At 38.6% G+C, this 24121-nt stretch overlaps 3 protein-coding genes across 3 annotated transcripts; 2 read left to right on the forward strand and 1 right to left on the reverse strand.

Annotated features, from left to right (window-relative positions):
• Positions 1–2089: 2089 nt before the first annotated feature.
• On the reverse strand, positions 2090–3022 carry LOC105090030 (olfactory receptor 5AR1). Its single transcript, XM_010981221.3, has one exon. It carries the CDS (start codon positions 3020–3022, stop codon positions 2090–2092), a length of 933 nt encoding a protein of 310 aa, XP_010979523.3.
• Positions 3023–16586: 13564 nt separating this feature from the next.
• On the forward strand, positions 16587–17540 carry LOC105090031 (olfactory receptor 5AP2). Its single transcript, XM_010981222.3, has one exon. The coding sequence runs from the start codon at positions 16587–16589 to the stop codon at positions 17538–17540; it is 954 nt and encodes a 317-aa protein (XP_010979524.3).
• A 5642-nt stretch (positions 17541–23182) lies between these two features.
• Positions 23183–24121, forward strand: LOC105090061 (olfactory receptor 5AP2). The gene has a single exon (XM_031460710.2). The coding sequence runs from the start codon at positions 23183–23185 to the stop codon at positions 24119–24121; it is 939 nt and encodes a 312-aa protein (XP_031316570.2).

Here is a 24121-nt window from a genome sequence, read left to right on the forward strand (position 1 = left end):
TCGACTGGATACAGCAATAAATTAAGAAAAAAAAAGTTAGTCCTCTAGCAACGAGGTCAGTGAGTAGAGATCCAGAAATGGAATTCAAAGATCTTCCTGATTCTGAGGCAACTGCCCTTTCAATTAGGACATAGACTACTTGGTTTGTAGTTAATGAAAAAGGAAAGCTCTAATTTCTTATTTTTCACACTGCATATAGATTTACACATTGGATTGCATTTTTAAAAACCTGAAGGCCAAATCTCTGGACTGTTTCAGGACTGCCCACTCCACACCTGTCTGTTAACCCCTTTACTTTCTCCATCATGTGACATCAGGGATGTTTTTAGGAATTCATATTGTGACTGAGTGATTTTGAACCAGGTCAGTTTCAACTCACACATAATGACACCCATTAGAAAGTGTGGTGAATCCCGAGTCTTTCATCACTAAAACTCTTAAGTACCTTTCATGATGAATGAAGTTGCTCTTATACTTCAGGGCAACCACTGTGTTTCCCTGACCTTTGACTATACTGCACGAGAGGAAAGGCTGAGATAAAAACATTATTAATTGCCAGTATTTGAAAGAGATGGTGTGATGGAATTTCAGCACATCTGCGAAAACCTTAGCTCTCCTCAGATCTCAGTCTGCTGCCTTTACCTGCTGCTGATACCTGGCAGTCCTGTTTCTTAATTCAAAAATTATAGCCTCGAGAACAGGCAAAGAGGAGTTATGTCCTCCTCTATTGTCAGTCATTGATACATCAGGGTTGATGAAATTATTCTTTGCGAAGGTGGAAAGCATGAAGACTCTTGGCCGCCATGGAAAAGGCTACTGTTTAATTGAGATTAGAAGAGGGGGAGAGAAAGGCATAGGGGAGATCAGGGACTGATCAGGACAATCAGTCCTGTAGACATTACAGTCTTGCTAAAATTAGCCTTAGAGATTGATCTAAATTGTATCTTTCTTATAGAAAGGTCCAGAGTCCTAGAATCCGAGGCCTGGGAGGAGGTCAACATACAAGGTGGACAAAAATGAGATACCCACCTCTTTTGAATAGACCAAAAGGTCCAGTGATTATTAGGTGAAACCAACCACCTGACATAAGGGAAAACTGAGGACAGAAAAAAAAAAAAGGGTGCTGTCAATACTCACACACCTAGTTAGCAGAGCCTAATCTCAGCTCTTATTCTTGGGCTTTGCGTGGCTTCTGATTGTATTGGTGGCAGCAGCTTCTGAGAGATAACAGAGTAACTGGAAGCACATCGAATTCCTGTTGTTGCCACACGTGCGTCTTATGTTTGTGTCCTCTGGAGGCACATATCTAGCATTTGTAAGTTTTTGCTGAACACACGCGTGATTGGATTCTGGGATACATTAAGTCACCGCTCACACCAGCCCCATTCCCACGTGTTTAACTAAATTTTCTCTGACTCCCTTTCATAGTAGATACCTTTTCAACATTTGATCTATCGTTCCCCGCGACCCTGAAAACAAATACGCTTTAGAGTGATTAGCTATTTATTGCCCTTCTCAAGTCCTATCTCCATTTCTTATGGACACGTGAGTCAATTTTAAATTAAAAAAAAAAAAAAACTAATGCATCTCGCTCAGCATGACTTTCAAAAATACTAATTTATATTTGCTTCATACCATAGAGTTAAAGATTCCTGAAAACCCTCCAGAATTTAAGATTGACTTGCAGGGCATTATGCTCAGTGAAATAAGTCAGACAGAGAAAGGCAAAGACTGTATGATATCACTTATATGTGGAACCTAAAAATACAGCTAATGAGTGTAACAAAGCAGAGTAAGTAAGCTATAAGGACATACTGCACAGCACAAGGAATATAGCCAATATTTTATAATAACTATAAATGAACTATAACCTTTAAAATTTTTGAATCACTATGCTGTATCCTTAAAAATTATGTAATATGATACATCAACTCTACCTCAGTTAAAAAAACTTAAGATTGACGCAGCAGGTGGCTGGTAACTTGTGTAGTGTTTATTGGAAAGTTATTTGCATTTTCCACCTTCTGACACCATCTTTCTGCCACTATTATTTACATGTGGTAATAACAGATTTTCCCTTTTTTTGTTTTTATTGAGGTTTTTTTCCAATTAGTTTTTTGAGAGCAGCTTTCACATCCTTGTTTCGTAAACTGTAGATCAAAGGATTCAACATGGGGATGATAACAGTGTAGAACACAGAGGCCCATTTGTCTTGATCCAGGGAGTAGCTGGATGTTGGCCTCAGGTACATGAACATGACTGTGCCATAAAAAAGTGTGACGCCAGTGAGATGAGACCCACAGGTGGAGAAAGCCTTAAGGCGGCTTTCAGCAGAGCGCATTCTGATGATGGCGATGAGGATGAAGGTGTAGGAGATGAAGATGATGAGGACGGTGCTGAATTCAATGAAGCCACACAAACTAAACAGCAAGATCTCGCTGATGTAGGTGTCTGAGCAAGAGAGGGCTAGGAGCGGTGGGATTTCGCAGAAGAAGTGGTTGATGATATTGGAACCACAGTAACTCAAACTGAAGGTGAGGGAAGTGTGTGCGACTAAACTCACCAGACCAGCCAGGTAAGAACCCAGCACAAGAGCCAAGCAGACTCGCTTGGACATGAGAGTGCTGTAGTGGAGGGGTTGACAGATGGCCACGAAACGGTCGTAGGCCATGGTAGCCAGGACATAGCACTCGGCATCCACAAAACCTACAAAGAAAGCAAACTGTGTGGCACAGCTGGAGAAGGAGATGATTTTGTGCTTTGCTAGGAAGTCAGCCAGCATCCTGGGGGCAATGGCTGAGGAGTAGCCCAGGTCGGTAAAGGAGAGGTTGCAGAGGAAGAAGTACATGGGTGTGTGAAGCTGAGTGTCTGTTATGATCAGGATAATCATACCAACATTCCCCACCACGTTGACCAGGTAGACCAAGAGGAAGACCACAAAGAAGATGATCTGCAGCTGAGGGTCTTGAGTGATGCCCATAAAGATAAACTCAGTCACCACTGAGTGGTTTTCTTTATCCATCTTTCCCATTTTATGTGTGCCTGGATTCGCTTTATCATTTGCGGTGATTCTTAAAAAGTTTCCCAGTAATTAGATTCTATGACCCATAGGGTAACTCAAATGACTTTGGTAAGGGCAATGGTCTTTTGTCTTCTCCAGAAATCCAGTCAAATAAGCGAAGATGTTAGTGTCTTAGGGATGGCAAATTCTGCTTCTCTGAAGAAATTGGTGCCCTGATGTCATTTATCACATGGTACCAAATGTTTGACCTGATCTGTGCAAGTATCTCCCTAATTAATTAGTAAAAAATAACAGTTTTGGGTGTCTCTTTCTTCTTTCTAAAACAAAGCAGATAATGGATTAACATTAACTCTCACTGCAGATAGGCACACACACTAAAAAGGAAAGACACAGGGATCTTAACATATAACATATCACTCACACACACACACATGCACACACACACACACAGAAAGAGAAATACTTGGAGCAGAGGGTGAGAAATATTAGAAAAAGTAGTGAATAATAATTTTTAAAAAGCCAGGAGTTAACTGAATGTCAGCTATATGCCAGAATTTTTAGTGCTTTCACACATTATATAATTTCATCCTCACTATCAATCTATTAAGTAAATGCCAGCATTATCTCCATCTTGTATCTGAAATGAACAAGGCTAGATACTAAGTAACTTTAGCACAGTCAACAGCCAATAAACAGCAGAGCTGGGTCTGTCTGAGTGTGGAGTCTACTCTACTTCATTGTCTTCTGTGAATGTGTGATTTGATGGAGTTGATGTATCTTTATTTTTGTGTCTGTCCTCCTTTCTTCTGCCTCGCCTATTATGCATGGACACAGAATTAGTCTCTGGTTTCCCTGATCTTTAAAAACACCGAGAAGTTTGGCCTGAAGCATAATCAGTGTGAAGACTCAGCTGTGTCTTTGGACAATCTTACTGCCTAGCCAACAGATCGGTGCACAGCTCAGTCTGGGTTTAAGACTCAAGGGTCCTTCTCTCAGGGGAAATAGAGAAAGTGTTATCCAAGTCTGTGGACAAAAGAAGCATGGATTTGGTAAACTTTTTCCTCTTTGATTGGAAGGATATCTTGTCCATTGAAGAATTCTAAGAAGGAAGTGGGCAAAACCAAACCAAACCCAATCAAACCAAACCCAAACATGGAGTAAGTTAGAAATAAGTAGCATCCTCTACCTAAACCTGAAAGGAGAAGTCATACTGTGTCTTCTCTAATTGGTTTACTGCTTAAGAAAGAGAAGAAAGCAGAGCAGTATAAGGCATCTTTCATGGGGGCGTGGCTATCTTAAATCCTGGGATGATTGATAGTGGTGCCCCCATCCTTAAGTTTCTGCACAGAACACGAGCACCTGCAACAGAGAAGCTGCTCTGAAAATGAGTAATCAGTACCATACATTTGTCTGAAAGTTTATAATTTGCAAAGTACTTATATTTATCCCTATTCAATTCTTTTTTACTATGTTGTGAATGTGTGCATCATTTCATCATACCTTAGGTCAATTAGGAAACAGAGAATGAAAAAACAAACCTTGGAAAAATTATTTGAAAAAGTACAATTCTCATAAAGAACTTGTACCCACAATATAGAAAAAGTTTAAAATTTAATAATAAGAAAATAACCCCCAAAGAATGGGCCAAATGTTTGAACAGACACGTCAGCAAAGAAGATATGTGAATGACTAATAAATGTATGAAAATGCTCTAATCATTTGTATTAGGAGCACACAAATTAAATTTATTGCTGCACTTTTATCAGAATGGTTATTGCTAACTGAGATATTCCTACATGTTTAGTAGAATGGTTAAAATTAAAAACATGTGGGTCATACTGATCATTGACAAGGAAATGGAAGGACTGAAAATTTCATCCTTGTTGGTGGGAATGTAAAATAGTGCAAACACTTTGGAAACCTCTTGACAGTTGATACTTGCAACACAAGGGATGAAACTCAAAACAGGAGTATCTTACATGATTTCATTTATAAAAATCTAGAAACTACATGCTAGTCAATAGTGACAAATAGTAGATCAATGATTGCCTGGGTACAGGTGTGTGGGAAGAGGAGAAGGAGGGAGGGATTACCAAGGGGCATAAGCAAACTTTGAAGGATGTTGGATTTGTTTACTATGTTGATTATGATGATGGTTTCATGGACATATATACGTATTAAAATATATTAAATTTTATACTTTAAATATAAACAATGCATTGTACATCAGGTATACCTCAACAAAGCTGTTAGAGAAGAACAAACTACCTTTCCCAACTTCATTTCAGCTCATTCTCACCACATGTGACTGCATACATTATTTCATAGGTTGTATTAATGAGGAAACAAAAACTTGGGCTGAGATAACTCGCAAAGTCACACAGTGAGTTAGTTGCAGAACCAGCCATGGAATCAGAACCTGCCAAATTCATCTATAGCACTGTGTTCGTCCCCACCATCTAAGTGCTTCACATAAGAATATAAAAATAACTCACCATGAAAAAATATAAAAAGGATCTACCATAGTCCTTCCCCTCTCAACTTGTACTTCCACTTTAGCAAGAAGGAAAATAATCCTGTTGTTGACACTGGAAGTACTCCTTTAGTCCAGATTCATAATTTTATAAATGAGGAAATACACCTAGACATCAAGATTCAAAATGCAAGGGTGATCCCCAGCTGTAGCAGTTAGATGAGGGTGAGATGCCTGGTAAGAACACAGCCCGGGGAGTTGGGACTGATCCAGGGCTGAGCATGTGCCGACCTATTCATTTCACTCAATTGGAAAATGTGATTAGAAAACCATTCTTTCCTCCCTTGTAGATTCAACATTCCAGTTAAATGAGGAAGGATGTGAGAAGGTGCTTCATCAATCATAAAGCACCCGGCTTGTTTTCTCTTACAGTGAACAGACAAGTCCAGGTTTTACTACTTTCTGCTATTAATTTCTAGCGCACTACTTATCTTCTTGGAGTCTTGGTTTTTTCATTTGTTAAATAAGATTAATAACTTTATGCAAAATGGTTAGATTATACATACATATTTAGTCTCTCTCTCTCTCTTTCTCTCTCTACACACACACACACACACATATATACATATGGTGTGAATTTAGTGACTTTTGTTAAGTGCTAATGCATCTAATGCATTTGGCAGTTGTGTGTAAGTGAAGGTGTTTTAATTCAATAGATGAGTGTGTACTCATGACTCCCTGAAATAAAAAGATTCAATGCTTATTTCATAAAGGTGATGTATCACGGACTGCCTTAACCTTTAGGAAAGGTATGATCTTAATTCTATAGCATTTCCATTGAATAATAAAAACAAGTAGAGATGAGGCTATAAAATTCAAAATCAAAGCTGGTTAAGACAAAAGAAGAGAAAAGAAAACTTCTATATTTTTCTTTTTAGTCTCATATAACTAAAATTCAACTGATCTGACTCTTGAGGAAATGGTCGAACAGTGAGTAAATAAGCATATTTCATGGTTAACAATAAATTCTAATATTTAAAAAAGACCAGCAAAAGCATTGTCTTACAGAAGCAAATATAGGCAAATGTATTTTAGATTTCTATGTATTACTGCTTTTGCGTGTTTAAGTGAAAAGAATACTGGGGCTATAAGAGTGTGGAATCCTGATTAGAGTACCGGTTTTTTCTACAAATTAATTGTTTCAACTTGATGAACTGCTATGTGAGATGCAACTTCCTTGTCTGTGAAAGGAATGGGCCAATGAACGTTCTATAGAAATTTCCAATTCTAGCATTTATTTTGAATTCTGACTTATAATGAGACACCCAAAAGCCAAACCCATGGTCAACGACTCTTTTTGAAATTTTAAGATGGTATGAAACTGGTGCCAAGGAAATCCATGCCCCAAGGAGCACTGGGTAGTATAATGCCCCACTGGCAGTAGGTCATGCGTCTCTCTTTCTGGCCCAAATACTGACCTGTTTTTCACCTTTGGGGAAAGGTCGAATGTCTCCTCTTCTCTTAATGTGCTGTGCTGAGCAGAATCCAAAGACAGGCAATCACTCTAGCAGTTGTCTCTGAGCCACGTGCTCATTCCACATTTGCTCCTGTTGGCGGGAGGCGTTTAAGCGTCAGAGTCACGAATCTTCCCCAGAGAAAATGTGATGAAATGACTTCTGCACTCACAGGAGGCTCAAGGACTTGATGAGCTGTCATCCCCTAAGGAATTTCACTCTCTCTTTCTCCAATTTTAATGATAAAAGAAGGAAACACGAGGGAATTCTTTTCTCCCTCTCTAGAGGTGATGGTGGAGTCAGTAATGAGTATTGCAGGCATGGTTTTCACAAGCCCGAAGCTGCCTTCGTGGTGTAACTTTGATGGCAATTTAGAAAGGTCTGGTTGGTGTACAGTACAATGTCCCAGTCATGCACATACATACGTATATTCGTTTTCATATTTTTTCATTTAAGTTTATTACAAGATATAGAACATAGTTCCCTGTGTTATACAGAAGAAACTTTTTAAAAATCTATTTTTATATATAGTGGCTAATATATGTAAATCTCAAACTCCCAAATTTATCCCTTCCCACCCCCTTTCCCCAGTAAACATAAGACTGTTTACTATGTCTGCAAGTCTGTTTCTGTTTTGTAGATGAGTTCTTAGCATCTTTTTTTTTTTTTAAGATTCCACATATGAGTGATATCATGTTGTATTTTTCTTTCTCTTTCTGGCTGACTGGACTTAGAATGACAATCTCCAGGTCCATCCATGTTGCTGCAAATGGCATTATTTTATCTTTTTTTTTTTATGGCTGAGCAGTATTCCATTGTATAAATATACCACAACTTCTTCATCCAGTCATCTGTTGATGGATTTAAGTTAAATTCTATTTTAACCTGAGAGAATCTAGCATAAGGAACTGAAACTTAACATAACAAAAAACTAGTGAGACTGATCTTTTCTGAGAGTCTAATTCAGTGGGCAGGAATAGGAACGAGTGGGGCTTCACGAAATGAGTTTATTATTTTTTTTAAAGGACATTTATTCACCAGAGACTTTGTGGGGTACTTTCCACATGTGATCAACTGAGTCTTCTGATGATAACACTATTGCCTCTGGTTTCAGATGAAGTGAATGACTCATTGATTTATAGGTTAAGTGACTGAGTGAGAATTGCTTAACTTTTCCAGGACACACAACTTAGCATTAATAGTTTCAGAATGAAAACACTCATCTGTCTGAGTACGGTGCTCATGCTGCGTCTCCTTTGATAAGAAGGGCAAGAAGACTGCCACTCATTAGGCAAAGATTCCTACCCTAGGAAGAGATCTAGGGCAGCTTTCTAGACACTTTTGCTTTTTCACCCCTGGTATATATTTACAGTGAAAACAGGATGAAAGAAAGATAAGATTCAAATGTCAAAAACATGATTACATGCTTTAATTCTTTTTTAATTTCAAGAGATGGCATATAAATTTGTTTCAGCTCTCCATTGTATAAAGAAAATGGGAAATGAGTGGTTTTAAGAGTCTCCCTGCCAACACAATTTTTTTAAAAGCCACTTAATTTGGAAATTCAATTTGACCTGAGATAAATTTTTAACCAAGAAGAAAACATTAAAAAATAAAGTCAAAGAAGCTAATAGAAAATCTTTGTAATACTTTTCCATTTCTTCACATTTAGCCTATGTGTGTCCTTGAGGAACTCTTGTAGGCAGTATATAGTTAAATCTTGTTTTCTAATCTAGCTTCTTTAATTTTATTCTCAAATCTCATTTTATGATGAAAAGTTAATTTCTAACAACATTTACATATTTTCTTACTAAAAAAATTTGTTTTCAAGTTAAACTTTGATTTAAAATAAATGTTATTCACTCATGTCTCCAGCTGCATAGTAATCCATTGTGTGGCCGTAGCATTGTCTATTTATCAAGCATTCTGTTGAGAGACATTTGAATTGGTTCTGATCTTTTGCTATTGGAAGAAAATAATGCAACAATAAATAACCTAGTGCATATGATTTTTCCTACTCTTACCAGCACATTTCCTGAGTGAGTTCCTAGAAGTGGAATTGTTAGGTCAAAGGGAAATTTAATGTGCAATTGTGCTAATACTCTAGTTTTCCCCTGGCAATGTATGAGAGTGCCTGTTTCCCCACAATCTTCCATAAAGTTTGTTGCCAAATGTTTGTATTTATTTCTCATCTAAATTTATCTATCTATTCCCTCTCTAGTTCACTGTCTATATTTGCCAATCTAAGAATTGGCAAAAAAAAAAAAAAAACAAAAAAAAAAACAAACCACAAAATGGCTTAAAGACTTCAACATAAGACAAGACACCATAAAGCTCCTAGAAGAGAATATAGGCAAAACATTCTCTGATGTAAATCATAGCAGTATTCTCCTGGTCAGCCTACCAAGGCAATAGAGATAAAAGCAAAAATAAACAAATGGTACCTAATTAACCTTATAAACTTTTGCACAACAAAGAAGACTATAAACAAAAGAAAAAGATAGCCTATGGAATGAGAGAAAATATTTGCAAATGATGCAACTGACAAGGGCTTAATTTCCAGAATATACAAACAGCTCACACAACTTAATAACAACAACAACAAGAAAAAAAAAAAAAAAAAAAACAACAAATAACTCATTCCAAAAATGGGCAGAAGACCTAAAAAACATTTCTCCAGTTAAGACATACAAATGGCCAATAGGCACATGGAAAAATGCTCCATATTGCTAATTATCATAGAAATGCAAATCAAAACTACAATGAAGTATCACCTCACATCAGTCAGAATGGCCATCATTAAAAAGTCCACAAATGATGAATGCTGGAGAGGGTGTGGGAAAAAGGGAACCCTCCTACATTGTTGGTGGGAATGTCATTTGGTGTAGCCATTATGGAAAATAGTACGGAGATTCCTTAAAAACTAAAAAATAGACTTACCCTATGATCTAGCAATTCTGGGCATATATCTGGAGAAAACTTAAATTTTTATAATGGTACATGCACCCTAATTTTCATAGCAACACTATTTACAACAGCCAAGTCATGGAAGCAATCTAAATGTCCATTGGCAGATGACTGGATAAAGATGTGAAATATTGGAATATTACTCAGCCATAAAATGGAATATTTTTCCACAGTGGAAAATTATTCAGCCATAAAAATGAAATAAGGCCATTTTGCAACAACATGGATAAGCCTAGAGATTATCATACTAAGTGAAGTAAGTCAGATGAGAGAAAGACAAATACCATATGATATCATATATGTGGAATTTAAAAAATGAGACAAATGAACTTATTTACCAAACAGAAACAGGCTCACAGACATAGAAAACAAACTTATGGTTATGGGGTGGAAGTAGGTGGGGAAGAATAAATTGAGAGTTTGGGATTTGCAGATACTAACTGCTATATATAAAACAGAAAAACAACAAGATCTTACTGTATAGTATGGGAAACTGTATTCAATACCTTGTAATAACCTGTAATGAAAAATAATATGAAAAGGAATATATAGTGTAACTGAATCACTATGCTGTACACCAGAAATTAACACAACAGTGTAAATCAACTATACTTCAATTTAAAAAAAATTGGCAAGTATTCTCTGAGGGTAGTCATATTTATATTTTTTTCTTATTAGGAATAATATCATGCCAGCATAAATTTTTTGTCTCTCAGCTCCAAAACCATCCATCTCTGCTTTGCTTTGTTGATACTGGTCCTCATACTATGAACATTTCCCCTTCTCCAGCTGTCCAGTACTATGCTAATCAGTAGAGAATGCTGGAGGAACTCTGCTGGAGGAAAAGGCTCTCTTTTTCATACTGATATGCTCCTTCCTGTGGCTGGATGCTGTGTGGTAACCAGCGGCATATGGGATGCTCAGTGGTGCGCACCATTCATCAAGGTTGACCAGCACTCCCGCAAGTAGTTTCCCGTCAAGTTTTGTTACTGCCAGAGAGGTGGCTTTCCATCAAGTCTTGCTCGTACCTCAGGGTACGGCTGATCAGTGAGTTTCGGTGAAACCCTACTGAGAGGTTTCTTGATTAGTGGACCCAGCCAGAGAGTGTCCTGGCCACATAGTGGGCCATAGGCATACCCAGCACAACTATGTCCAAAGGAGCCTTGGAAATGGGGGGCCTCTTCCAAGTTTGTTCCTGTCTTCATGTGCTGCCTCAGCCCCAGAGGTAGTGGCTGCCCTTTGTATCTATTCTTCCTGTATACTTTGGACTTTTCTTGACCACTCAGTATTAGTTAATTCCCTGTTACCAGGTAATAAATGTTTAAATTAAATTTTACCTGATATAATTACTGTGTAGTTTTTCTGTTTCCTGATTGGATCCTGGCTGATAGAAAGGTTGAACATATTTTCATATATTTAAGAGCCATTTGCATTTCTACTTTTGTGAAATGTTTATTCATGTCTTGTAATCATTTTTTTCCCAGGGCATATCTCTTCTGTATTTTGATTTATTCACAGATTCTTTTATTTATTAGTTTTTAGGTATTAGAGACATCATCTGTTTGTCTAGTATATAAGGTGTGAGATTTCCCCAGTTTATCATTTGTCTTTTGATTTTGCTAAGAAATTCCTTACCATGAAATAATTTTCTTCTTTTCCTTTCTTCCTTCCTCCCTCCCTCCCTTTCTCGTTCTTTGTCTCCTTTCCTCCTTCCTTCCCCCTCCCCTCCCTCCTTCCATACCACCTTTCTTTACCTTCCTTTCCTTATTTCATCAAATTTATCAATTTTCAATTTTACTATTTCCAGATTTTGAGTCCTATTTATACTCTATTCAGATGCAATTAAATTTAAAACTTGGTGTATTTGACAAGATAAAATGAAAAATAACTTGTGTATTTTTAAATTATGCTTCCATTTACAAAGGACTGCACCATGTTTTCTCCTAGTGCTCGTGCTTTTTAATGTTTTTAAATTTTTATAACTCATTGAAATTTTACAGGGTTTACTTAGTAAGTGGAAAATATCAAATTTTGTCTTTTTCTACAAGGCTATCAACAATAGTTGTTTAATAAAAGTTTCCTTTCCCCACAGTTTTGAGACACTATTATCATATACCGGATTTTCATTTCATTTTATTGGGTCTGTATCTGTATTTTTCTATTCTGTTCCCTTGTTCTTTCACCAGTTCTGTAAAATTGATTTATCAGTAATACACTGTTTTAATTATAAGCATCCTTACATATTTTACGCCAGTAAATCAGGGCCCACCCGATTTGTTCCCTTCTTTTCAGGGATCTCATGTCTGTAACAAGAATAATATCACAGTTTGTTCCTATATAAGAACTAATTCACTCTTAATTGAGGAAAGTATTTATTTACTTATTAAATAAAATTCACTATTTGTCGATCATGTTTCAGACTCTGTGTTGAGAAGAGCCTACTGTATTTTCCCTCCAAAATACCAAAAAAAAAAAAAAAAAGCAAGCGGTTAAGCATTAAAATAATGCGAATATTGTCTGAATTGCTAGAGACAAAGCAACCCATCCTTTAAGCTTTTGTGTCCCCCAGCATTTAGTGCAAATTGATTACATTGTACTGAGAGACAAATTAGAGTGTCTTCTCAAAGTGGCATAGATAATGTAAATGCTCATCAGATGTTGATCAGTTTGTCTCAGACTCTGTACCTCTTATATGGAAGATATATTTTAGGCAATAGTAAAGCTTGTAAGTCTCCATCTAGACTTCACAGGCTCATGACTCTTTCTTACTCTGGACAGTAAGGAGGAGAGTCAGGATGGAGGGAAGTCTTATTTGTTAACCATCTGTCTATATTTATTTGATGCAACAATGCATGTTGTTTGATTTACCTACGGCATCACCCTGTGAAGCAGGTTATCAGTATTCTCACACAGAAACGAAGGACCTAAGGCACAAAGCGATTTAGTGCACTATCTAAAGTGACACAATCAGAGAGGCACGGAGCCAGGACTGAAGACCAAGCCCGTCCTCGTCCTTGCTATGTCCCTGCATCCCCTCCAGTTTGCCCCTCACCGTGATTCAGGCAGCAGCATAACTTCTCATCTGTACTCGAAGTCTTTAGAGAAGGCAAGACCAAAGGCTGAGCGAACCTGCTCTGCTTTGGATTCTTCCAATGCGTCTAAGGGGACCAGGCCGCCAACTATCAGAAGAGACAGAAAAAACAATGTTTAACAATGGTTCGGAATACGGGACTGAAAATTCATTTTTCCACTGGGCCCGGGTGTCCTGAGGGTAAAGGAGAGAAATATGGAAGGGACATGTGCTTTCCTTTGGTTTCAGAGGGAAACAAAAACAAGTAGATTAAAATGAGGTGACATGAGGGATGAAGTCCCCAGAGACCAAAGAACAAGAAGTGACTCCTACTTAAAATAAGCCAGGATGCCCGCTCCAGACTGCGGTCCAGAGCCCCTGCAACCGGAAATAACCGCACACAATATCACAGCTGCACCGCAACAATGTATTCTGTATTTTGAATTGTATTTTTACCGTGACGTAACAGATTGGGATACTGTAAGGAAAAGTGAAGGAGAAAAGACTCAATCTCTGCTGAATGCAGGCGTGACCCTCTTATGACAGGGAAGATGTAAAGCATTTCAGTTCTCTTATCTCTTATTAGAAATGACGTCTAATGTCCATTCCAACTCTGCCTGCTGCTTAACCTGGGAGAATTAGAGTGACTGCCTCCTCTAAGAAGAATATTTGTTTTTCTTTTTTCTGCTTTTTTTTTTTTTTGATGAATTTAGTCCTTAGACAGGAACAAGCAAAAGGATCAAAGGTAAGAAGAAGATATAAAAAGTTCTGTCCATGTAATTTACTGACCTGAGGAAAAATTTAATATCCTGTTAATTTCTCCAATCTATCCAAGACCCAAAGTTCCAAGAGCACGGAATGTTAAATAAATACTCTGTCCATTTTTATTAATAAAATTTTATTAGTCGTTAGGAAGATTATAAGGAGCAATAAAGACTATGATTTCAAGACCTTTTTAAACACCAGCAATTCTCAGGAAATCTCACTATGATTTTCACAAACTCCTAGAAATTGAAAACCCAGATGAAGGATCTCTGGACTAGAGGGTTGACTGCAGACTGTCAGCCAGGGGAAGGGGAATGTTTCAGAGAAAACAGGAAATGCATTTGCTAGCGTAGAGGAAAGGTGGAAGCATGTGATCCACAGTGTTAGATGTGAAACAAGTGGTATTTTGCTAAAAATACTATCTAATGAATGTGAGTTCTGAGAAAGACAATTTTCACCCACTGTAACTGTATTTTCTCTTCAGGAGGTGTACGGATTTCTCCCAATGTAACTGTGTCCTAGTGCATCAATAAAGTTCTGAGAATTACAGTATCCATTGCTCTGTGTGTTAGTGCTCACATTCATCATTGATGGGGTCCTTATAAATCACCTCAAATGTTGCATTGGCTGGCTATAAATCTGTAGGTGATCTCTGGCACTTTGGGCAAAGGTCACCAATCTTTTGTGCCTCCCATCTCCCATGTGCATAAAGAGGACTACAACACTGCTTATCTCATGGGATTTAAATAAAACAGTGCAGGAAGAATACTTAACACAGTGCTTACAGAACATGGGAAATGCTCAGCACAGTTCAGTACTTGTTACTGTTACCCATCATTGCCTTACTTTGTGCGTCTAGCACACGCACACAGTCTGGGGCATTTTATTCTTTTCACTATTTCTGAGAGAAAGGTACTCTCAGGGAAGTTTTCTGGTTGAAGATGAGAGGAAAAGATCTATTCCTTCTTTCTAATTCCTTCTGCTCTTCTTTGAAATTCAAACAGCAAGATTATCCCAAGGAAGAGGACTAGGCTGTACCTCTGTCCAGTGAAATCTGAAGGGAGGCAAGGTAGTGCTGGGGAACAAACAATGTGGCATCAAGATACCCAGGGTTCACTGCTGATTCGCTCCTCTACTTCACTGACCTCCCTTAACAGAAGGTCGTCTTATTAATACTCCTGGACTCATGTGTATCTCCCTCACTGGTCTGTGGTGAGGCTTAGATTAGATACTGAGTGCAATGACACTTTGAAAAGTACTGTAATACTGTACAAACATGCCAAGTTCTATTGCTGGTGAGGGTACTGAGCCCCTGACCCAGGGGGAAGCAGGTGGAGCAGGGCACAGATAGGCACTTCTGTGTGTGGCAGTGTCTGTGAGCTTTCTCCCCAGCTGTGCTCAGTAGATCCTTTAGCTCCAATATTAGCGCACGTATTGGGTTACTTTGATCCCACATTTAAATTCGAGACAATATCAAATAACTTGCTGTTGCAAATGATAAAGGATTTAACACTTTGATCTATAATTTGACAGCTAGATTAGCACCAATCTATCTACTGTTTAATAATAATCTGAGGTCATCGAGGTAGGGAGTTAAAGTGGAAATGGAGAAGAATTCCCCTGGAGCTGTTGCCTAAACTTTTACTTGAGAGATCTAGGCTGGACATGTATATTGATTTTTCCTCCTTCCTTTCTTCCTTCCTTCCTTCCTTCCTTCCTTCCTTCCTTCCTTCCTTCCTTCCTTCCTTCCTTCCTTCCTTCCTTCCTTCCTTCCTTCCTTTTTTCCCTCCTCCCCTCCTTTCCTCCCTCCATCCTTTCTTTCTTTCATTCTTTCATCTTTTACCTTGTATCTTTTTTTTCTTTTGTCCGGGATTTCACTTCATTACACACTGCAAGAGTGAATTTTAGTTCCACTTAGATGACCTAGTGTAGAATTATTCCCCAGATTGAATACAGTGGCTGGAATATTCCACATGCTGGTGGTGATGTGTTCTGGTTCTGTGGTGTTAGGTAGGAGTTTTCTTTGTTGCGTCTGATCTATTACTTTCATCTGGGACGTCTACTCATTCTTACAACTTGATTCTCTAAATTTTGAAGACAATTATCCAAAATGCTCAATATTTAATTGACTTTTTTATGTAAATGCTGATACTGGGAAATTAGGATAGGGTTGGAACCATGCTAGCTGTATGGGAACACCCTGTCTCCTGGCTTGGCCTTCAGTTTTTAAAATTTCTCCCAGCCCCACGAAATTCAAACTTCTTTTTTATTATTATTATTTAGTTTAGTGACTTATTATTGTTTAGTGATGTTTATTAATTTTACTGACTTTCAATATTTTGTATACATTCCATTAGCACTGTGGAGGAATAGTCAGTGGCCTGAATTCATTTTGACCTTTTTTCTCTAGAAGTTGTGTCTAAATGGTATATTAATAAACCACTTAATTTATTTATCACAAATAATGATGCATCTTAAGCATAAGTTCCTGGAATTACCCAATAAATAGTTAATGCCAGAAGTAATCTTAGTTAATGGGTATTAAGTCACTCGTGTCAAGGTCATTTCTTAGTGTGCAACACACCTAGAACTCAACTGTCTTTTCATGTCTTTTGACTTGGCATCAAGTCCAACACACTTCTTAGTAAGTTTTTCACTTTGCTTTCTTCTGTTAGAATTTGCATGTGTACACACCAGTAAAATGGTGTTTATAGCTCTGTCGTGTATCCATCTGACCAAATGCCATGTTCTGTCTTCTCTCCTACTGCAGCTCAGATGACCAGATATATGAAAGAGGTCCAAGGCGAGAATCAAACAGAAGTGACAGAATTTATCCTCTTAGGACTCTCAGACAATCCAGATCTACAAGTTGTCCTCTTTGGATTGTTTCTGTTCATCTATATGGTAACCATGGTGGGTAATTTGGGGATGATCGTGCTAATTAAGATTGCTCCCTGTCTCCACACCCCCATGTACTCCTTTCTCAGCAGCCTCTCCTTTGTTGATGCCTCTTCCTCTTCTTCTGTCACCCCTAAGATGCTGGTAAACCTCGTGGCTGAAAATAAGGCCATTTCTTTTAATGGATGTGCTGCCCAGTTCTACTTCTTTGGCTCCTTCCTGGGGACTGAATGCTTCCTGTTAGCCATGATGGCGTATGATCACTATGCAGCCATTTGGAACCCTCTGCTGTATCCAGTTCTCATGTCTGGGAGAATTTGCTCCTTGCTAGTGGCTACCTCATTCCTAGCAGGCTTTGGGAATGCAGCCATACACACAGGAATAAATTTTAGATTGTCTTTTTGTGGCTCTAATAAGATCAACCATTTCTACTGTGACACTCCACCCCTGCTCAAACTCTCTTGCTCTGACACCTATATCAGTGGCATCGTGACCATGGCTTTCTCCAGTTTTATTGTCATCAGCTGTGTTACGATTGTCCTTGTTTCCTACCTGTGTATCCTCATTGCCATCTTGAGGATGCCCTCATTAGAGGGGAGGCACAAAGCCTTCTCCACCTGCGCCTCTCACCTCATGGATGTCACCATATTCTTCGGGACAATTCTCTTCATGTACTTGCGCCCTACTTCTAGCTACTCAATGGAGCAGGACAAGATTGTCTCTGTCTTTTATACAGTAGTGATCCCTATGCTAAATCCTCTAATCTACAGTTTAAAAAATAAGGATGTGAAAGGGGCCCTACAGAAGATCTTACAGAAACAGATACTGTAAAGCCATATTACACATCACCCTGTTGCGGAGAAGAAAATACGTTTTCACATTAATTGTATTGTCAGGTTGCTTAAGCTGTTTTCCTGTGTTAAGGCAGATTGTTTAAAGTGAGGTATGCTTCTTAATCTCTTGGTGTCTTAAATGTGTATTCATGGGCTTATAGGATGAATCAATATACTGGGGGAAGGCGGTGTCTGGTGAAGTATCAGTACTTGGAATTGGCTGACCTGGGTCTCAGTCTCAATGTCAATATTTAGCTTTTTCACTCAGTTTTTTTATTTACAAATATTGGTGACTTTGATTGGCACCTGGGCAAACAGACCGGGAGACAGATACTTGCATGCAGGAAGTTGATTGGAGAGCGTTCCCAGGAACAGTATGTGTAAGGGAGTAGGAGAACCAGGGTTGGGTAGAAGTTGAATTGTGATGAAGTCACAACAGAGGACCTAGCCAGTTCCACATAGAACCCTGGGGTTGAGGTGATCCTCTAGATATATTCCAAATTGTGAAAAAAAGGCCAGGTATTTGTAATGCCACAATGACAGGTTTTGGATATGGGTCCCCCACTGGAAGGGGGTATAGTCTTGGGCATGACAATTCCGTGCAGCAAAGATTATTCTAAGAGTGAAACTCAGCTGTGAGATATCAGTTGCCAATACACTTGAGAAGCTGGGGAAATAAATAAATCAACCCTGAAAGGCAAATCTGGATGATGTATCACAGCATCTGTTATAAATAGTGACAGTATTCCCCTCACATGGATGTCAGGAGTACCAAATAATACAGTCTTATCGGGTGTTATAGTAACATGAATACCACACCAATAGCAGGGGAATATTTTACTGACTTTGCAAATTGGAATATTTTGAGGGTAGTAATCTCAGAGTTAAAGTACTTTAAAATTTTATCTTTAGCCTTGTCAAAGTTTATATAGTTTTCAATAAACATTTATCAAATTAAGTTATCTATCTATAGCTTATTATAGTAGGGCTGGGAACCATCAATCTTAGAGCAATGGGGAAAAAAAAGACTTCTTTGATAGTATGGCATGTTGAAGAAGGACTAAATAATGATTTAGAATCAGGTAAATGTCTATTTCCTATTTCTGTCCACCCCACTGTCTACTGAAGACAAGAACAGAGAACACTAGTGCGCCACATGCCCCAGGTGAGACCACCTCATCCCTGAAAAGCTTGTGAGAGACCACGAGGGAAGAGACAACTCATCCTGTCCACTCAGAGCAGTTCTACGGTCGCCCTACAACCTCCTCTGTCAACTACTAACCATGGTTTCTCTCAAAGACATTCAAAGCTATCATGGCTGGCACCTTCCTTCCTGCTCCCTTTTATTCTAACTCGTCCAGTATAATATCTATCCTTTAACTGCTTCTTATCCACCAATCTAAAAAAAAAAAGATATTTTATCATTATTCATCAGTATTCTTATATCCACATCTCACTGATTGCCCAACTGAGATTCCATGGTCCATTATATAATGACTCATTCTCAATCACTTTCCATTCCATGGTTCTACATTTTCTTCATGTATGCATCTGATTGAATCCCAACCAGTTAAACTTAATTGTTAACTTCACTGTGTCCTCTACTTAAGCTACTTAGTGCAGTTAGAAAAAACCCTCAGTATTCCACTGTCTATTGCTTATCTTTGGGTGGGAGCCAGTGCTGGCTGGGGTTAACTGTGGGTGAGACAGGGTGGGAGCCAAGAAGGGTGCTAGTACTGGATGGGGCTGCCTGCCAGCTGGGGTGGAACAGAAGCTGGTTTGGAGGATCTGTCCATGGTAGGAGGCTTCCTCAGGAGGAAGGATGTATGATGTTGGTTAGGTTGATGGAGAGTGACAGAAACAGTCCTGCCAGCTCTGGGCCAGCGAGGTGGAGGGAGAGAAGAAAACAGGTGCCCACCAGCACTTCCATTACTAGGGAGAGTTTCACCAGATCCCTGCCCCTCGGGCACATATTGTAAAATTAATCAATGGATCTTCTCATATGGCACAGGCACTTTTCAAGCTGCTGCCTCTGTACTGGGACTCAGAGTAGTGAGTTTGTTGCAAGCCCTTCAAGACTGAAGTTTCAGTTTCCCACAGCCCTCTGGCTCCCCAGACCTAAGTCCTGCTGGTTTGCAAAGCTAGATGTTATGGGGGCTCATCTAGTGCAGATCCCCCAGGCTGGGGAGCAGGATAGGTCCCAGACCCCTCACCCCTCAGACTGGACCTTTGAGGTTGTGATATCCCCCCTGCTCTGGGTCTCCACACCAGGAGTGTGGGTTCTGACCAGACCATGTCTCTGTCACTCCCACTCATCTCCATGTGGCCTTTTCTCTATATCCTTAGTTGTAGACAATCTGCTCTGTTGGTCTTCAGGTCATTCTCAGAAATAGGTGTTTTGCTGTGGGTGTAGTTTTGGTGTGTCTGTGGAAGGGCGTGAGCTCCGCATCTTCCTACTCTGCCACCTTAATCCAGACTCCTCCCCACTCCCCCTCAACAACAACAACAACAAAAACTATTAGTGGAAAAACCAGCATGTAATACAAACTGAAGATACACAGGTGAGAAAACAAAGTTCCTGATTTCATGAAACTTGTATTCAAACGAGGAAGGCATCGTTGTCTGTGCTTAATTTGTGTGCATGTGTGCATAGGCATTTGTGTGTGTGTGTGTGTGTGTGTGTGACATAGATATGAGTGGTGCTTTAAAGAAGTTAAAGCAGGCAAGAGAATAGGACTGGTGTCAGAGATGAGCTCACTGTGGAAATAACACTTGAGCAAGGCCTGAGTAGGGTGAGTATCACATGAATGTCTGTGGAAGAGCATTACACGTACAATTACAGTGAATACAAAGGACCTGAGGCAAGACCCTCTTTGGTTTACAAAAGGAATAATAAAGAAACAAGTATATGCGGACCAGAGTGAGCAAATGAAAGGAAGGAGAGAACTGCAAACAGGAAGGTGTTTGGGGGGGTGGGGGATGGCAGATCAGATAAGCCTTGTAGCTGATAAATAGGCTTTGGACTTTATTTTTTTCATATCACCTTGTAATAGCTGTTTTCCCCCCACCCCAGACTGACAACTGCATGAAGAAATAAACAAGATTGACTTTGTTGGCTACTATATCAGTACCAAGGTTGCTTCTGCTACATAAAACAAATTCACTGAATATTTGTTGAATGAATTAATGAGTGTGGTGTGAATTATATTCCAGTAGAAAGGAGTAGGCATTTTATTTTAAGTGCAATTCTGAAATTTAGAGGCAGGATCTAATCAGTCCTGTACCATTTAATTCAATGTTGTGCACAATGGAGGCTCAAGACTGTAAAAGAGATTTTGTATTTCTCTCAAAGAGTAAGTTACTCCCCAGGGTATAAATGGTTCATTGGGGAGAATATAGTTCAATTATGTCAGTGAAAAATAAATGAATGTTTTAATTTTGGATTAGCACATTTCAAGCTTCAGACTTTCTAGTGTTTTGTAGAGATGATTAAATCTCAAGAGCATTGTCACAAACTTAATAGGCTGACCCTCTGCCTCAGATTCAGAAGCAGCGTTGTTTCTACTCTTTCTGCTCATAGTTAATTAATTAACTATGCCCTAATTCTACCACAGCTGAATTTGTGATGCCACTTCCATTTTCGTCAAAGCTGTGAATTTCACATTGTAAGGAAGAAAACGTATATTCCTCCAAAACCCCCAAAATAAAACTAAACTAAACTAATAGACACTGCTACTTTCAGGGAATACTTTTTAAGGACAAAAGGTAAGATGATTTAATTTATTTCAAAGTGTTGATATATAGAAAGTTTCCAAGAGGACTCAAAAAATTTAAGATTAAATACCTTAATTGCAATATGTCTGAAACACTGAATTTAATGGTACCAACTAAATTACTGTGGATTTTTTTAGAAGAGAGAAATTTAGGATGACTAATAACAGATGCTAATTTTTTTCAAATATTGAACATGTGTATACACATACATATGTAAGTGTATGTATACATGCCTATGTGTGTGAATATATGTATATGTGGTGTGTGTTTGTGTGTGTGTATAAAGCAGGAAAATTTAATTAATTTTGTGCAGAAGGAGTGCCAAAATACCTGGCATGTGTGCATGTAAGAGCAAATTATTTTATGCTTTTTCATGCACCCACTGAGAAAATGACTGCAATTTTCAGCCTTTATCTACATATACACATCATACACATATGTGTACACATACATACATGTATAGGATCATATATATCATATAGGCTATAATTCCATTTATGTCAGTTTATATGTTTGTTACATATAAAACTTGTATTTGTATATGTATGCATAAAGTAGAGCTTTATAAAACGGCTGTAAATTTTTAAAAGTGATATTTTGCAGGATAACATTTTAGCCAAGTTTAGGGATAGAAAGATCAGTCAAAAGACTATTGCAGTTATGTAGGTGGAAGATGATGTTGGCTTGAGCCTTCATGATAGGAATGAAGGTGTTAGGAGGTAGCTGGATTCTCGATACAGATATTTTGAAGATATTTTGACAATAAAATTATCTTAGAGACTGGTTATGGAGTATGTGAGAAAGAAAAAAGAATGATTTCTATAGTATTTATTTATTTGTATTCAATTTTATCTGAACAAATATGAGTAGAGAGCTGTCACTGACTTGAGACAGGCAATGCTATATTTGGCATACATTAAAGGAGGTCATGAGCAAATCAGATTTGGGTCATGTTGAGCTACTATTCAATATTAATGTGGAGATACGAGTCAGTAACTGAATTGTAAGTTGAGTTTGGAAAAGAGGTCAGGGTTGAATATGTACATTCAGGAGTTGTAAGTTTGTAGACAGAATTTAAAGTCATGAGACTGAGTAAGATCACCAAGGTAGAGTGTAAGCAGGAAAGAGAAGAGGATCAAGATGTGAGTTCTGAGCAACTCCAACCTTAAGAGTCAGAGAGAAGAAGAGGAATAAATGAAGACTGAGAAGGATCAACCATATGGTAAGAGGAACACTCAGAGTCTGGTGTCCTGGAAGATAAGAGAAGAAACTTTTTCAAGGTGTAATTAGCCATCAGCTCTGCCCAATGTTATGGATAGATCAAAACGATGACTGAGAATTGACCACTGGATTTGGCAACATAAAGACTGCAGATGACTTTGAAAAGATCAGTTTCTGTGGAGTGATGGGATGAAAGCCTGATTAGCGTGGGTTTAGGAGAAAACAGGAAAAACAGAACTGGATACAGCAAGTCTATTCAACTGTATCATACATTTAATTGCCAAGGGGAATGCAGAGGAATTGGACGACAGGTAGTGAAGGTAGTATGATCAAGGGAGGAGGAGATAAAATTTGAGAGGTAGGTTAGGATATAGAAAAATTGGGGTTAATTATCACACAAATACACAAGCATAAATATTCACTTTTAAATAAGTTACTTTAGAGTTTAGTTACCTTGTTTTTTGTTGTTGTTTGTCAGTAAAAAAAAAAAAAAAAAGAGGTTTAATACACATGTTCTTAGGATATCTTAGAAGCAATCTGACCTACAGCAGAGAACAAACTGTTTGATTTCCCTGATATTTTTGTGTAATTCATTTCCTTGGTTTCTTATCTCAGCAAATGAATCATCCATTCGGAGACAAAGGTATGAGCAACCATTCAACAGTGACTGAATTTATTCTCTGGGGATTCAGTAATCATCCAGACCTACAGTGTCTTCTTTTTATGGTATTTCTAGTCATCTATATGATCACTGTGCTTGGAAATCTCGGCATGATCCTGTTAATCAAGATTGACTCCCATCTCCACACTCCCATGTACTTTTTCCTCAGCAATTTGTCCCTTGTTGATTTCTGTTATTCTTCTGTCATTGCCCCTAATATGCTAGTAAATTTCTGGGTGGACAACCCAGTCATTTCATTCAATGAATGTGCCACTCAGTTCTTCTTTTTTGGTTCTTTTGCTGGCATTGAGGGCTTCCTGTTGACCGTGATGGCCTATGACCGTTATGTGGCCATCTGCAAGCCTCTTCTTTACACAGTCACTATGTCCCCCCATCTTAACATCATGCTGGTGTTGGCCACATATCTTTCAGGCTTTATAAATGCCGCCATTCACACTGGCCTTACCTTCCAACTGTCTTTCTGCCACTCGAATGTCATCAACCACTTTTTCTGTGACACTCCACCCCTCCTGAAACTCTCTTGTTCTGACACACGTGTCAATGAAGTTCTCATTTTTGCTTTTGCCAGTTTTAATGAACTGAGCTGCCTCCTGACTATTCTCATTTCTTATCTCTACATCCTCATGGCCATCTTGAGGATCCATTCAGCAAGTGGGAGGTACAAAGCCTTCTCCACCTGTGCTTCCCATTTGATGGTGGTCACCATCTTTTTTGGCACAATCCTGTTCATGTATCTGCGCCCCAGCTCCAGCTATGCGATGGACCAAGATAAAGTGGTGTCTGTGTTTTATACGGTGGCCATCCCCATGTTAAACCCTCTCATCTATAGTCTGAGAAACAAGGAAGTCAAAATATCCTTAGGTAAAATTTTTAAAACAACCTTTTTTTGCTTCTGTATTTAG

The sequence above is a fragment of the Camelus dromedarius genome, chromosome 12 (genome assembly GCF_036321535.1).
Source record: "Camelus dromedarius isolate mCamDro1 chromosome 12, mCamDro1.pat, whole genome shotgun sequence".
NCBI lineage: Eukaryota > Metazoa > Chordata > Mammalia > Artiodactyla > Camelidae > Camelus > Camelus dromedarius.

Coding starts and splice junctions, on each gene's coding strand:
- LOC105090030 (XM_010981221.3), bottom strand. CDS start 3,022: ATGGATAAAGAAAACCACTCAGTGGTGACTGAGTTTATCTTTATGGGC.
- LOC105090031 (XM_010981222.3), top strand. CDS start 16,587: ATGACCAGATATATGAAAGAGGTCCAAGGCGAGAATCAAACAGAAGTG.
- LOC105090061 (XM_031460710.2), top strand. CDS start 23,183: ATGAGCAACCATTCAACAGTGACTGAATTTATTCTCTGGGGATTCAGT.